Below are 12,495 nucleotides of genomic sequence, written 5' to 3'. Positions count from 1 at the left end.
AAAAAAAAAGATACTGGGAAGTTAGGCCTGGTGGCTCACATCTGTCATCTTAGTTTACTTCAGAGGCTGAGGCAGGAGGATCAGAAGGTCAAAACCAGCGTGGGCAAGTTAGCAAAGTGCTGTCTCAGGATAAAAAGTAAAAAGTGAGCTTGTGATATAGACCTGTTGCAGAGCCTTTGCCTAGAGTCCTCCACTGAAGGGCTGGGGAAATGGCTCAGTGTAGGGTACCTGCCTGACACTGCAAGTTCTGGGTTCCATACAATGTATAAATAAATATGGAGTTTCAAGGACTTAGGGTGAGAAAAAAATATATCTCTAGTAGTTTTATGTTGATCTCATATTGAAGTGATAATACTTGTAGAAACATCAGGTTAAATACAATCTGCTGCAGACACAAAAGTTACCTGCCTCCTTTCCCTCACTTGTGTCTGCTGCATTGAGGAGAGGCAGCTAACCTTACTAAGGGACATCTTGGGGCAGGAGAGGTCTGAGCTGGGGTTGGGAATACTGTTCTCGCCACCCCTGTGAGGTGCTGAGTATCTCTTTTTTCTACCACCAGATTCCAGAAGTTGTCTCCTGCTAAGGGGATTGGGCTCCAGAGGTGGCTAAGAATTCCGAGTAGACAGAAGCACGCCTCTGAGCTCTTTGAAGGGCCCCTTGCTTGTGTGCCAAGTTACAGAAGGGAGCTCCCCGAGAGGCAGTCCCCAGCAGAAGTCACCGTGGTTATCACCCAGAAGAGGACACTGAATTCTCGGCATCATGCATTCAAGGTCATGGGGCTGGTGAAGGGTTGACCGCAGATGCCATTCCAGGTCTGCATCTCTGCATGTGTGTCTGCGTGGGGGAACGATATGCGTATGATGTGTGCATGTGCTCCTGTAAGTGACGATGCCCACAGGGAGGTCAGAAGGCAACCCTCCTTTCCACCTTGTTTGAGACATGGTCTCTTGTCTGATGCTGCTGCCTATGTCAGGCAGGTTGGTCCATGAGGTTTTTTTTGTTTGTTTGTTTTGTTTTTTTGTTTGTTTTTTTTTTTTTGGAGGTGGGGTGGGGTTCTTTGTCTCTACTTGCCATCTCCCTGTAGGAGAAGTAGGATTACATATTTATGCTACATCTGTTTTCTCATGGGTTCCTGAGATTTGAACTTAGGTCCTCATGCTTGCATGCAAGTGCATTTAAGCTCTGAGCCATCATCCCCAGTGCCCTAGGTCTGTCTTAATTGTACTCTCTGCCAGACCTAGAAGGAATAGTATGCACAACATAAAGGGTAGGGGGCCAAGTGGGAGATAATAGGGGGACATACCCATCCCTCTCTGTCACCTAGCACTCCCCACCACTCTGAGCTAAACTAGGGTTCTGAAATGATCCGAGGCCTCACCCAAACAACTCGCTTGGCTGGCCCACCTCAGCCTTAGTATCTATCACATTCCCTTGCTCCAACCATGCTGGCTACTTCCTCCCATAACAGGCAGGCCTCTGCTCAAGGGCCTACTGATCTAAAGAGCTGCTCTGCTTGGAATTCTCCATCCATCGATTTCTACACAACACACTCTTGCTTCATTTCGGTTTTCCTAAAGCACTGTCTTCTCAGAGAACTCCTCCCTCATGGATCTGTCTTTTGTTGTTTGCCTGAGACAGGGTCTTGGGATAGCCTGGGGCAGCCCATGCTGGCTTCACATGCATGGTGGTCTGCTTGTTCAGCCTGAGTGCTGACAGGATTCTTTCACATCTCCTTATCTCTCTCTGACTCTGTTGCGTGGATAAGTGCTCTCTAAGCCAATATTGACCCATTTCCTTCAGAACACTGTCTGCCAGAGATCCCATATTCTATGTTACCCTCTCTCTTCTATGGTAGGTCACACAGAGGCATGGAATTGTGCGAATCCTACAGGGATTGCCCAGGAACATTTACTCAGTGGAAGAATGTCATCTGGCCTTTGTCTTGGCCTGAACAAACCTATATGGGCCTGCAGTTTCACTCCACTCTGGCTCCCTTGAATATGAATTTTGAAGGGCCTCTTTATTACACTTTCTACATAGGAACCCCACTAAGTGTATACTTTGCACTCAGTTTAGGCCTATTCTACAGGATGGGATCAGAGCAGGCAACCTTTTCCCTAAATCCTTGCAGCCAGTTACTGGAGCAAGCAGGCTGTGACCCTAGCCTTCAGATCCTAGTGTTTGTCTGGGTCTGACTGCTAACATCACTTGCTGGATAACAAAGCAAGCCCAGTTTTTGTTCTAGCTGTGTCATGTGTGAGCGTGTACAACTGCATGCATGTACCCCTGCATATTCCCATGCTGCCACATATGTATGCTTTTGCATGCTTTCATGCCCCCCACAGTCCACTTCAAGGGGCATGGGGCCATAGTATGGTTCTCAGGCTCCCTAGTTTCTCCTGTTAGACATCCAAGTCTTAGTAGCTCCCTCCACTGTGCACCTGGAGAATCTTGTGTTTATTTACAAACTAGCACTTATGAGATATTTGTTTTAACGTCCACCAGGCTGAGAGCCTCCTTCACCTTCCCCTGGGCCCGGCACCATCTCTGACTCATCTCCCATCTCCAGCACCTGGCATCAAGCACACAGTAGGTGCTCAAAAAAATGCACTTGGAAGAGATGAAGATGGAAGATGTGGAGCTGCCAATCAAACTTCATTTGCTCAAGCCACTCAATTATTCATTCATTTGTTGAGTCATTCAATCTGTCAAACACAGCAGCCACCTGTCAAGAGTTCTGAGCCCAGAGCTGTGCAGAGTTCTGCTGGAGATCCATCCACAGTCCCATCACTCACTCATTCATCTGCTCACTGCACACAGTGCAGTGAGGGTTACTGTTTGTTGGGGGCTTGGGACAGACCAGTCTATGAGATTCTCTCCCCACTCTTGAGAGAGGAACACAGTCTAGGACTGGACCACCAGCAGGGGCTATATGTACATACCACAAGGCTAAGGGGACAGACAGCAAAGGGTGAAGGTCAGACCTGGGCCAGATAGGTGGATGAATAGACAGACAGTATAGAAATAGATGGAGGGATTGGTTCAGGGATGGATGCATGGATGTAAAAGAATTGCCATGCTCTGGGAGGTTGGGATAGAACCAGAATATACCAGATCCTGTTCCCACCCTTGAGAGGCTCATAGCCTAGGGAATCTAACCTTTGCCAGGAAGATGGATGGGTAGATAACGGATGGGTGGGCAGAAGGATGGATGGATAGATGACTAGGTGGACTGGTATATGAATAGATGGATAGACAGGTGGATGGGTGTATTAATGGATGGATGGATAAGTCAATGTGTAGATGAATGGATGGATACATTGATTGGTGTTGGAGAGGTGGACAGACAGATGGGTGGAAGGATGGATAGATGGGTGAGTGGGTGTGTGGATGGCTAGATAGATGCATTGGTAATGGATGAATGGGTGATTAGGTGAATGAAGGACAGATAGATGGTGAGTGGGTGGATGGGTGAATGGATGGGCAGCTGGGTGGGTGAGTGGGTGTGTGGACAAATGGGTAGAGGATAGGTGGTGAATGGGCGTATTGATGTGCCCATGGGCAGCTAGATGGCTAGGATGAACAGAGACGAGGAGAGAAGTGGGCGATGAACTCAAAGTTGCTAATCATCTACTGGATCTGATAGCAAGCAGAACGAATGTTCACCTGTTTGACCTTTCCTATGAAGGATATTCATGACTGACCCATTTCACAGATGGTGGGAGCTGGTGGGGGAAAACCGAAGAAGGCAAAACAACACGCTCATCTGGCCCTCTCTGGGGAATAGTGGCTGCTGTATAATTCTCGGCACTCAATTTTCCCTGCTCAGATGAATGCCAGCCTTCTGACCACATCCTGGCAATTGACACTGATGATGATACTAATAATAACAATTATTATCACGGCTGTCTTCTAGGGATGAATACTTAATGTACGCGACCACTCATCCCTTTCAATCAGCTGACACGGTTCCCATTTCAGGGAGGACAAAGCCTCAGACAGCGGAAGGCACTTGGTCTGGTTCTTTCTGGGTGTGTGGAGCTGGGGCCTTTTCTCTCTCTGTCAAGCATCTGCCTCGGAGTCAGAGGTCCTGGCACAGAGGAGCAGTAGAGAAAGCAGCAGCAAGCGGGAAGGAAATGCCAGCACTGTGTCGCTGGGTTTGAGGAACACCAGTCCTCCCTTGGCGCTGAGCATCCTGCTCACTGCCACAAGGCGGCACTTGGATATCCGCCATATCCCCAGCACTGGGAGTTCTCAGGAGGCAGAAGGGGCTAGGGCTGTTTTGGAAGACTTCCTGGAGGAAGAGGGGGGAGCAGAGCAGCAGCATCCCAGCAGGTGCTTCCCTCCCTACCCTGAAGTCCCCCAAGCATCTCTTCAAGGGCAAGAATCTTGGTGTGTTGTGGGGGGGCTGTGGCTCTAAGGGGCTTGGCTAACCTGGGGTCTCTTGGTACTTGGGTGGCAAAGGTGTCTCAGCTCTTGCTGGGAGAAGACCCATTTGGTGAGATCTTTGTCTCTTTTTTACAGCCCATCTCTCCCCAGAATTCTTGGAGAGGGACCCTCCATACAACACTGAATTGCTAAATATACAACACTCTCACTGTGTTCACAGTTCTGTCCTCTGCAAAGACTTAACTTGCCCAGCCTCTTGTCTTGTACACAGCGTGTGCTCCCTTCCTGGAGCACTCTTTTCCACTCATCTGCCTCTGTTGTCTTGACATCCTTCAGAAATCCACTTCCACCCAAGTCCAGACATGGCTCTCAAGGGAACATGATTCTCCATCACTTTACTAAGCACCGAGGATTAGACCAGAAGCTCAGTATAAAGCTTGGAGCCAGACACAGGGAAGAAGCTCATTAAACATGATGGGCAGATGGGTGGATGATGGCTGGATAGATGATGGGTGGGTAGGTGGATGGATGGGTAGATGGATGGATGGATGATGGGTGGGTGGATGAACAAATGAATGGATGATGGGTTTATGGGGGTAGATATATGGATGAGTAGGTGGATGGTGGATGGATGGAAGATGGGTGGGTGGGTAGATAGGTGGGTAGACAGAGAGATGGATAAGTAAGTACATAGGTGGATGGATGATGATTGGATGATGGATGTGTGAGTAAGTAGGTGGATGGAGGGATAAGTAGATAGGTTTGTAGATGAGTGGGTGGATGGATGATAGATAAGTGGATGGACGGGTAGATGAGTTTGTAGATGTACTGATGAATGGGTGGGTGGACGTGTAAATGAATGAGTAGGTGGGTAGATGAATGGATAAGTGGGTGGATGAGTAGATGAATGAATGGGTAGATGGATGGATACATGAGTGGATAGTAGATAGGTGAATGGATGGATGGATGGATGAAAATGGTAAATGAACAGAGGTTGTAGAGATAGGAGGTTTGAGTGGAGAGGGCTTGAACTGGTGTAAAGCATGAGCCTTTGAAGGGGAAGGTAGATATTACTTGGGCTGACCTTGTTGTAGAGAGCACAGATGTGCAGGGCTGTGTTTCCTGAGGCATTCTGGGCTCCAGGCTCAGCCCCATAGAAGAGCAGGTGTTCCAGGTGCTGAGAGTGCCCTCGTTGGCAGGCCTGAGGGTACAGGGAGTACATGGGCCTGGTTAGACTTCATCTGAATCCAAGGCCCTCTTCCTTGAGATCAAGAATCTCTGCATCTACGTCCCCTTCTAATTTTTGCCTCTATTCTTGTTCAGAGACCCAGGACTTTAGCTTCCTGACTCTAAGCATTCAGTTACTCTACTGTATAAATACCCCAGGCTAGCCCTTCAGGTGAATCAAGCAACCAGCCTCATCCATTTATTTATTCCAGGAGTTATTTTGCCTTTTCCTCTTTGAGGATATTTCACTCCCCTCTCTGTAAAGAAATGTGTTATCTCTTTCGTATCCCAGCCCCTTGGATGCTGCAGATCCCAGGTATCCAAGCTCTCCCCAGTATTTGGGACTGAATCTGGGTACCTGGTGGATTTCCTGCCAGCCGTTCTCATCCGCAATGCCCAGCTGGGCCCTGTTGTACAGAAGTAGCTCGCAGCAGCGGGGGTCTCCCCCCACCATAGCTGTGTGGAACAGGGGGGTCAGCCCTCGTCGGTCCTTGTAGTTGGGGGAGCCCCCAAGGTCCAGAAGTGCCTAAGGAGGGATAGACAACTCAGGAAGAAAGGACAAACAGCAGCTCTGATTTCAAAGGGCTGGTAGGGAGGCAAGCCTTGAATGACCCATACAGGTTCATATCTGTCTCATTTCTGCTCCAATGCGTGTGTGTGTGTGTGTGTGTGTGTGCTCACACACTCACGAATGCACGCACATGTGTATGCTAGTACATAGAGGAGGCCAGGAATCAATGCTAACAGTCTTCTTGAATTGCTCTCTGCTTTATTTTTTGAGAAGAGTCTCTCAGTGAACCTAGAGCTCACTGATCCTGATAGAACAGCTGACTAGTAAAGCCCAGGATTCTCCTGTGTCTGCCTCCCTGGCACTGAGATGCCTGGCACTCCCTGGCACATGGTCCTGTGACCATGCCACCACACCCTGCTTTTCTGCCTGGGTGCTGGAGATTGAACTCTGGTTCTCACGCTCGCACAGACTCCACTGACCACACTGTGTCTCCAGCCCTTCTGATAGTCCATAGACTCTGAGCCAGGCCTTGTCCAATCTGTACTAGTCCTAGTTATTAAGAACAGTGAGAAGACAAGGCAGATGGCATCACAGGACCCTCTCGCTCTGACATGCAGCTCAACCTTTCTCTAGTGGGTGACTTTCGGTGAGCCACCGGAGGGTGTCCATGACCATGGGCTTCTTAATTCATGGCACAGTTGGAGGGAAGACAGAGGGAAGGATGGAGGCCTCCATGTTAAGAATGTCCATGATCAAGTGCAGGAGCACTATACAGACACCCAGAGAAGGGAGCCTAGGAAAGGCAAGCATGAGGTGAACCAATATCGAGCCAGCCTCCTTGAGGGTGGGGGCTTTAGGGGAAAGAGAGGAAGGGTGCAGAAGGGGAAGGAGTTTAAGTTTGTATAAGAACAAGTGTGACAGTTGTCCCTGTGCAGATAGCCCATAGCAGCCCTGTGCAGTATGACACTACAATGAACTGTCGCCAGTGGTGTCGTCCAACATGGTGGCCACAGGGGGGCGATGAGTACCTGGCTGGCTGGTGAGTCCAAGGAAGTTCGATTTTAATTTTATTCCATCTTAATTAATTCATAACTAAACAGCCTGGTGTGACCAGTGTTTAAGGGACTTAATAGCAAAGATATGAAACCACACAGACAGACAGACAGACAGACAGACAGACAGACACACACACACACACACACACATACACAGAGGTGCATAACAAATATTCATTGGTTCTGGCTATAAACAGCAATTGCTCATGCCACGTGTTTGTGAAAAGAGGGGTCATCAGTGAACCGGGGCGTTTGTGAATCTGGATGTGTCTCAATCTTTGGAAGCAGGCTATCCTGACCTATGCCTAAAGAGGGATCAGTTGACCTGGTAGAGACAGAAGAAAAAGAATATTTTAAAATAAGACTGCATGCAGGGGCTTGGGGGGGGGTGGACAGCTCAGTTAGTAAAGTGTTTGCCATGTAAACACGAAGGCCCAAGTATGATTTCAATAATCCATGTAAAAAAGTTGCACATGGCTGCAATCTCAACACTGGAGAGGCAGAGACAAGTATTATCTCTGGGGCTCTCTGGCCAACCAGAGAAGCCTAACTGGGGAGCATCGAGTACCAGTGAAAGCCCCATCTGGAGAAATATAGCGCCTAGTTCCTGAAGACTGGTAGCTGGGGTTACCCTCCGGCTCTCCGGCTGCCACACTTGTACATGCCTGCTCCTAGGTTACACACACATGTGCCTGTATGTATGCACACATACACATACACATACATACACATTGCACACTAATTTGTTCTGTGCATTTTGTGGGCACTAATTTGTTTGGGAAAGCACATTTTGTTTCTTTGTGGGGAGAGTCTCATGATGCCCCAGTTAACCTCAAACTCACTATGTAGTGTGTGTGTGTGTTCTCAGATCTTGGCTATCAAGACCGTACACCCCTCACCCTCCTTCCTCTACCTCCCTAGTGCTGAGACACCAGGCTTGTGCTTCCACACCCAGTTTTTGGAAGGTGTGCTTTGCATCTTAGGTGTGAGAAGGGTCTGGATTTGCCTATGAGAGAATATGTGTGTTGGGAGGTAAAATGCTGGGCTAGGAAGGATGAAGGGAGGGGCAAATTCAGGCTGTGCTTGGAGATGGTCTCCCTCAGCAGCAGGGACTCATTTTCTGTGTTTTGGAGCCCTTAAGAGTAGCTACTTTGGGAAGGCAGAGGTAGGATGTGCATTGGCGGGGCAGAGGGAAGGAGCCATTCTCAGTGCTCAGGGAGGAAGCATTAGTGTGGGGGATCTACCGGGGCTCAGTCACAACCAACTCCTGGACTAAGCTGGGGCATCTGGATGACTGACAACAGGAACCGTGTATTGACCAGTGTGTGGAAACAGACATAGAGGGACTGTTTAGGTTGGGGAGCAACGAGATAGGATGTCATGTAACCTAGGCCAGTCTTGAATTCCTGAGTCCTAGGATTACAGGTATCTACATCAGGGGGATTCTTTTGAACAGAAATGAAAAGCGTAGGGTTGGAGAAATAAGAGGGAAAGGAGAAAGGGCCCCCATGTCTGGGGACTACAGCAGCCTCACCGTGAGTGCTAGGCAGTGCCGAGCACATGCAGCTTTGTGTAGTGCTGTCATGCCATCCCGGGCCCTGAAGTCTATGTGCGCCCCGCCCAGGCACAGTGTCCGAATCACCTCTACTGAGCCTTCAGTCTGGGCCGCCAGGGTCAAAGGTGTCTCTGAAGGGCAAGAGAAGACCTTCAGAGGTGGGCTTTTTGCCTCCACCTCCAGCACTTTCGGCCTTCATGTTTAGACTCTACCCCTGGCCTCCTAGCTCAGCCCCCAACAACCTTTGGTCTCTCAGTCTCACCCTGTGGGGTTGAGGTGGTGTCCCAGACCTCTCTACCCAACCCTGCTCCTCACCCCAGTCCTTCATGGCCCATACCCCTTCCTACCTCCTGAATCTGAGTCATGGTAGTTGGGGTCCAGCCCCTTGTCCAGCAGCCTCGCCACCTTGTCAGATGTCCCAAGCTGCACGTATTCTAGGAACTTCTTCAACCCTGTCTAAATCGTGTACAAAGATAGACAGAGGTGTCAGGGAGATCAAGTTGACCATGAAGAAAACCACAATCGGAGCCAGCACTACCCAGTGGAAATACACAGCCAACCTTTTGCAAAGGCAGAAAGGAAGTCTGGTGTGGTGGGGTCATGTCATTCATCACAGCGCTTGGGGCAGAGATAGGAGCATGGTGAGTTCTAGACACACCTAAGCTGTACAGGGAGACCCTGTCTAAAAAGTGATACCTTCTAAAACAGAGGAGCAGTTTGAATGAAAAAGACCCCCACAGGCTCACAGGGAATGGCATCATTGGAGTGTTCGTGGCCTTATTGGAGGAAGTGTGTCACTGGGCGTACGAGGTCTCAAATGCTCGAGCCATGTTCAGCGGCTCACTCTCTCTTCCTGATGTCTGATGCAGATATGGAAGTCTTAGCTTCTCCAGCACCATGTCTGCCTGCACACTGCCATGCTTCCTGCCATGATGAAAGGGGACGGAACCTCTGACACTGTAAGCCAGTTCCAATTATTAGAGTTGCTGTGGTCATGGTGTCTCTTCACAGAAATAAAAACTGTGAATGGTGTTGAGATCCATGTCCATGACAGATGCTCTCAAAGGAATATATACTTAAATGTTACTGTTTCGATACACAATCCACAAGAAAATCTTTAAAATACCATGGCCTGGGGGTGGTGAGACGACTCAGTGGTAAAGGTGCTTGTGGCCAAGCCCGCTAACCTGAATTTGATTCCCCAGAACACACATAGAGAAGGAGAAAACTGAGCTCTAGAAATTATCCTCTGACCTCCACATGTGAGCCATGACATGAACATGCAACCCCCACCAGATGCATACAATAAGAAAGAAAGAAGTAGACGTAATTTTAAAAAGATATTATGAGAGCTAGAGAGATGCCTTAAACTGTTAGGAGTGCATGCGGCTCTTACAGAGGAGCCCGGATTCCCAGCACCCACCAATGGCAATGGCAGGTAAACGCCAGCTCTGGTTGCCTTACATTTCTAGCTTCCTTGGGTGGCTGCATTCACATGTACACACACACACACACACACACACATGCGGGATTAAAAATAAGATAAATGTTAGAAAAAGATGCAGTGGAATTCTTGTGTTGTTTTTGCGGTGTGACTCAGTTCACACCTGTCACATGTACAAAGGAGCTATACACGGCCACTGGCTCCCAAAGTGGATGGCACAGGTAGAGAGACGAAGGCACAGAAGCGGGGAAAGATTGAGGTGGATGGTGTGGGAGAGAGAAACCTGGAGGAAAAAACGATCCAGGAATTTCTTTCCATTAAATGTTGAGAATTATTTTCCTCTGGTCAGACGGGCCTGCTAACTTCCTCCCAGCTCCTGGAGGGCCAGGGCGGACATGGGGGAGATATCACCCAAGATCAGGAGGGAAAAGACCAAATACAATAAATGTGACCGACAAAAAAAGGTGGGGCAGAGTCTGTGGAGATATAGGCACAGGACTGGGGAACTGTGGATGTCTACGAAATACTACCCAGGCAGTGGAAAGAGAATACTGACTTCCCCACGTTGTCCTCTGACCCCTACATGTGCACCCATCCACTCACTCCAGCATCACCAGCACCATCACCACCCATGCATAGATGCATCACACACCAGGCATAGATGTCATTGGTCTGGGCAGGTGAGGCCACAGAGGGCAGTGGGAAGGGGTTATGATGGAGATGAATGGGTGTCTCCAAGCAGGATGCACCCTCAAAGTTAGATGGGGGACTTGGCATAAACTAAGGCGCTGGCAGAGCGAATGGTTGCTGAGGAGAGACTGGGTGCTCTGGGCACGGGGGGGGGGTGTCGGGGACGCTCACCTTTGTGTGCAGCTTGGCCAGCTGTTTCTCATCCAGGTTGGTCTGTTTGTAGACTCGGGTCTTGTAGCGGAACTGAGGCCAGGGATAGGATATGAGGGGATACACAGACTTATCAGATTCTTTGATGGGGAGCAATGTCTGACCCTCCTCTCATCCTCCCAGAATGAGTTCAGGGTTAACATGGAGATGGCTGCAGGTAGAGGCAACCTTTCCAAGAGTACCAGGTCATCAAGGTCTATGGCACTATGACCCCTACCTTGTAAGTATAAGCATGGGAGCCCCACCTCACACATACATGGAATGTTCTAGAATGACTGGGACTCCCTCATTTGGTGGCATAAGGAGCTTTAAGTAGAAGAAAGGCCACCACCAGAGGCAACTCATCTGGTGACTTGGACGCTGGGAAATCTTGAAGAGCCCACTGGGGGTTCTTTTAGAGTTGGAGTGGATGTATTTCAGGGCATGACTTCTGTTAAGAGTTCTGTGGCCTCACCTCCAGGTAGGGTACCCCTTTCTCAAAGGACTGAGGGTACTCTCTTAGAAGCCTCTCCTCCTCCAAGAAGTTGGCATCCCGGCCTGAGGTGGCTGGCTGGAACAGTCCATAGTTAAGCACGTCCTGTAGACTCTCGCTCAGGGCACAGAGCACTTGCTGTTTGGCTGTCCAAATGGTGGCATCTGGGTTGAAGCGTAGGCATTTCTGGTGGGAGACAGGATGGCCAGGGCTAGGTTGGGTCAAGGATCTGAGGGGTCAAGGGTAGGTTGGAAATGGAATAAGATTCCAGCTAGATCTGGAATTGAGGGTGGGGAAAGACTTGGCCAATGTGTCCGTCAGCTGGCAGGTGAGTCGCCACTCACCGTCTGGTGCAAGTCAGGGATGCCAATCCTGAAAACCATCATGCTGAAGTGGGCGTCGTCAGGGACAGACATGGAGCGTCCCTGGAGGCCTCGGGTAGAGGCCAGGTTACCAGGTGCTCCGCTGCCCCGGCCCCGATTCCCCTGGGGGCCTCTTCCTGGCCCGTCTGGGGAGCTGTCCGATTCTGAGCCCCCTTCGGGACACTCGCTGGCACTGTGTCGTTCCTCGTCCTCGCTTGTCGCGGGGCTGTGGGTCATTGTGGGGCCACGGGGCGATGGGGGACAGCAGCATCACAGGCAGCTGGGCAACACAAGAGTGATCCTCACTGTAGAGCCACTCAGAGGCCACCAGTAGCACTCAGTAGACAGACACAGGGGTAGTCTGTCCCCTTTACCCTGGGAGGCAAGGGACACTAGACATGCCCTCAGCACCCTGCCCAGACAAGCTTGCACCACCTCTGCAGCCTTCCTGGCACCTTTCTCCTCCCTGTCCTTGGCCCTGCTTGCAGCCCCCACCCCCCTGCGCTCCACTTTGTGGCTGACCCAGTGTGTCCTAGAAATCACAGAATCACCGCGGGAGCTAGTGGCCCACTTTGTGAAA

General features: G+C 50.0%; 1 protein-coding gene and 1 long non-coding RNA gene across 5 annotated transcripts in view; one reads left to right on the top strand and one right to left on the bottom strand.

Annotated features, from left to right (window-relative positions):
• The window catches only part of Shank1 (SH3 and multiple ankyrin repeat domains 1), a 48,123-nt gene that overhangs the window by 33,097 nt on the left and 2,531 nt on the right, over positions 1 to 12,495 (bottom strand). For all 4 annotated transcript variants that reach the window (XM_031386372.1, XM_031386373.1, XM_031386374.1 and 1 more), the window contains exons 2-8: positions 11,898 to 12,195; positions 11,536 to 11,739; positions 11,043 to 11,114; positions 9,085 to 9,193; positions 8,717 to 8,868; positions 5,975 to 6,142; positions 5,474 to 5,590 (exon numbers count right to left, since the gene is read on the bottom strand). In XM_031386372.1, coding sequence (XP_031242232.1) covers positions 5,474 to 5,590; positions 5,975 to 6,142; positions 8,717 to 8,868; positions 9,085 to 9,193; positions 11,043 to 11,114; positions 11,536 to 11,739; positions 11,898 to 12,152 — 1,077 coding nt within the window. In that variant the 5' untranslated portion in view covers positions 12,153 to 12,195. The remainder of the gene's footprint in view (positions 1 to 5,473; positions 5,591 to 5,974; positions 6,143 to 8,716; positions 8,869 to 9,084; positions 9,194 to 11,042; positions 11,115 to 11,535; positions 11,740 to 11,897; positions 12,196 to 12,495) is intronic.
• Positions 566 to 3,905, top strand: LOC116102120. The gene is made up of 2 exons (XR_004123009.1): positions 566 to 812; positions 2,506 to 3,905. It is a non-coding gene; the product is annotated as an uncharacterized LOC116102120 (long non-coding RNA).

The sequence above is a fragment of the Mastomys coucha genome, unplaced genomic scaffold, assembly GCF_008632895.1.
Source record: "Mastomys coucha isolate ucsf_1 unplaced genomic scaffold, UCSF_Mcou_1 pScaffold21, whole genome shotgun sequence".
Classification (NCBI taxonomy): Eukaryota; Metazoa; Chordata; class Mammalia; order Rodentia; family Muridae; genus Mastomys; species Mastomys coucha.
Note: the sequence above shows the minus strand (reverse complement) of the source record. Positions and strands in the feature narration are given on the sequence as shown.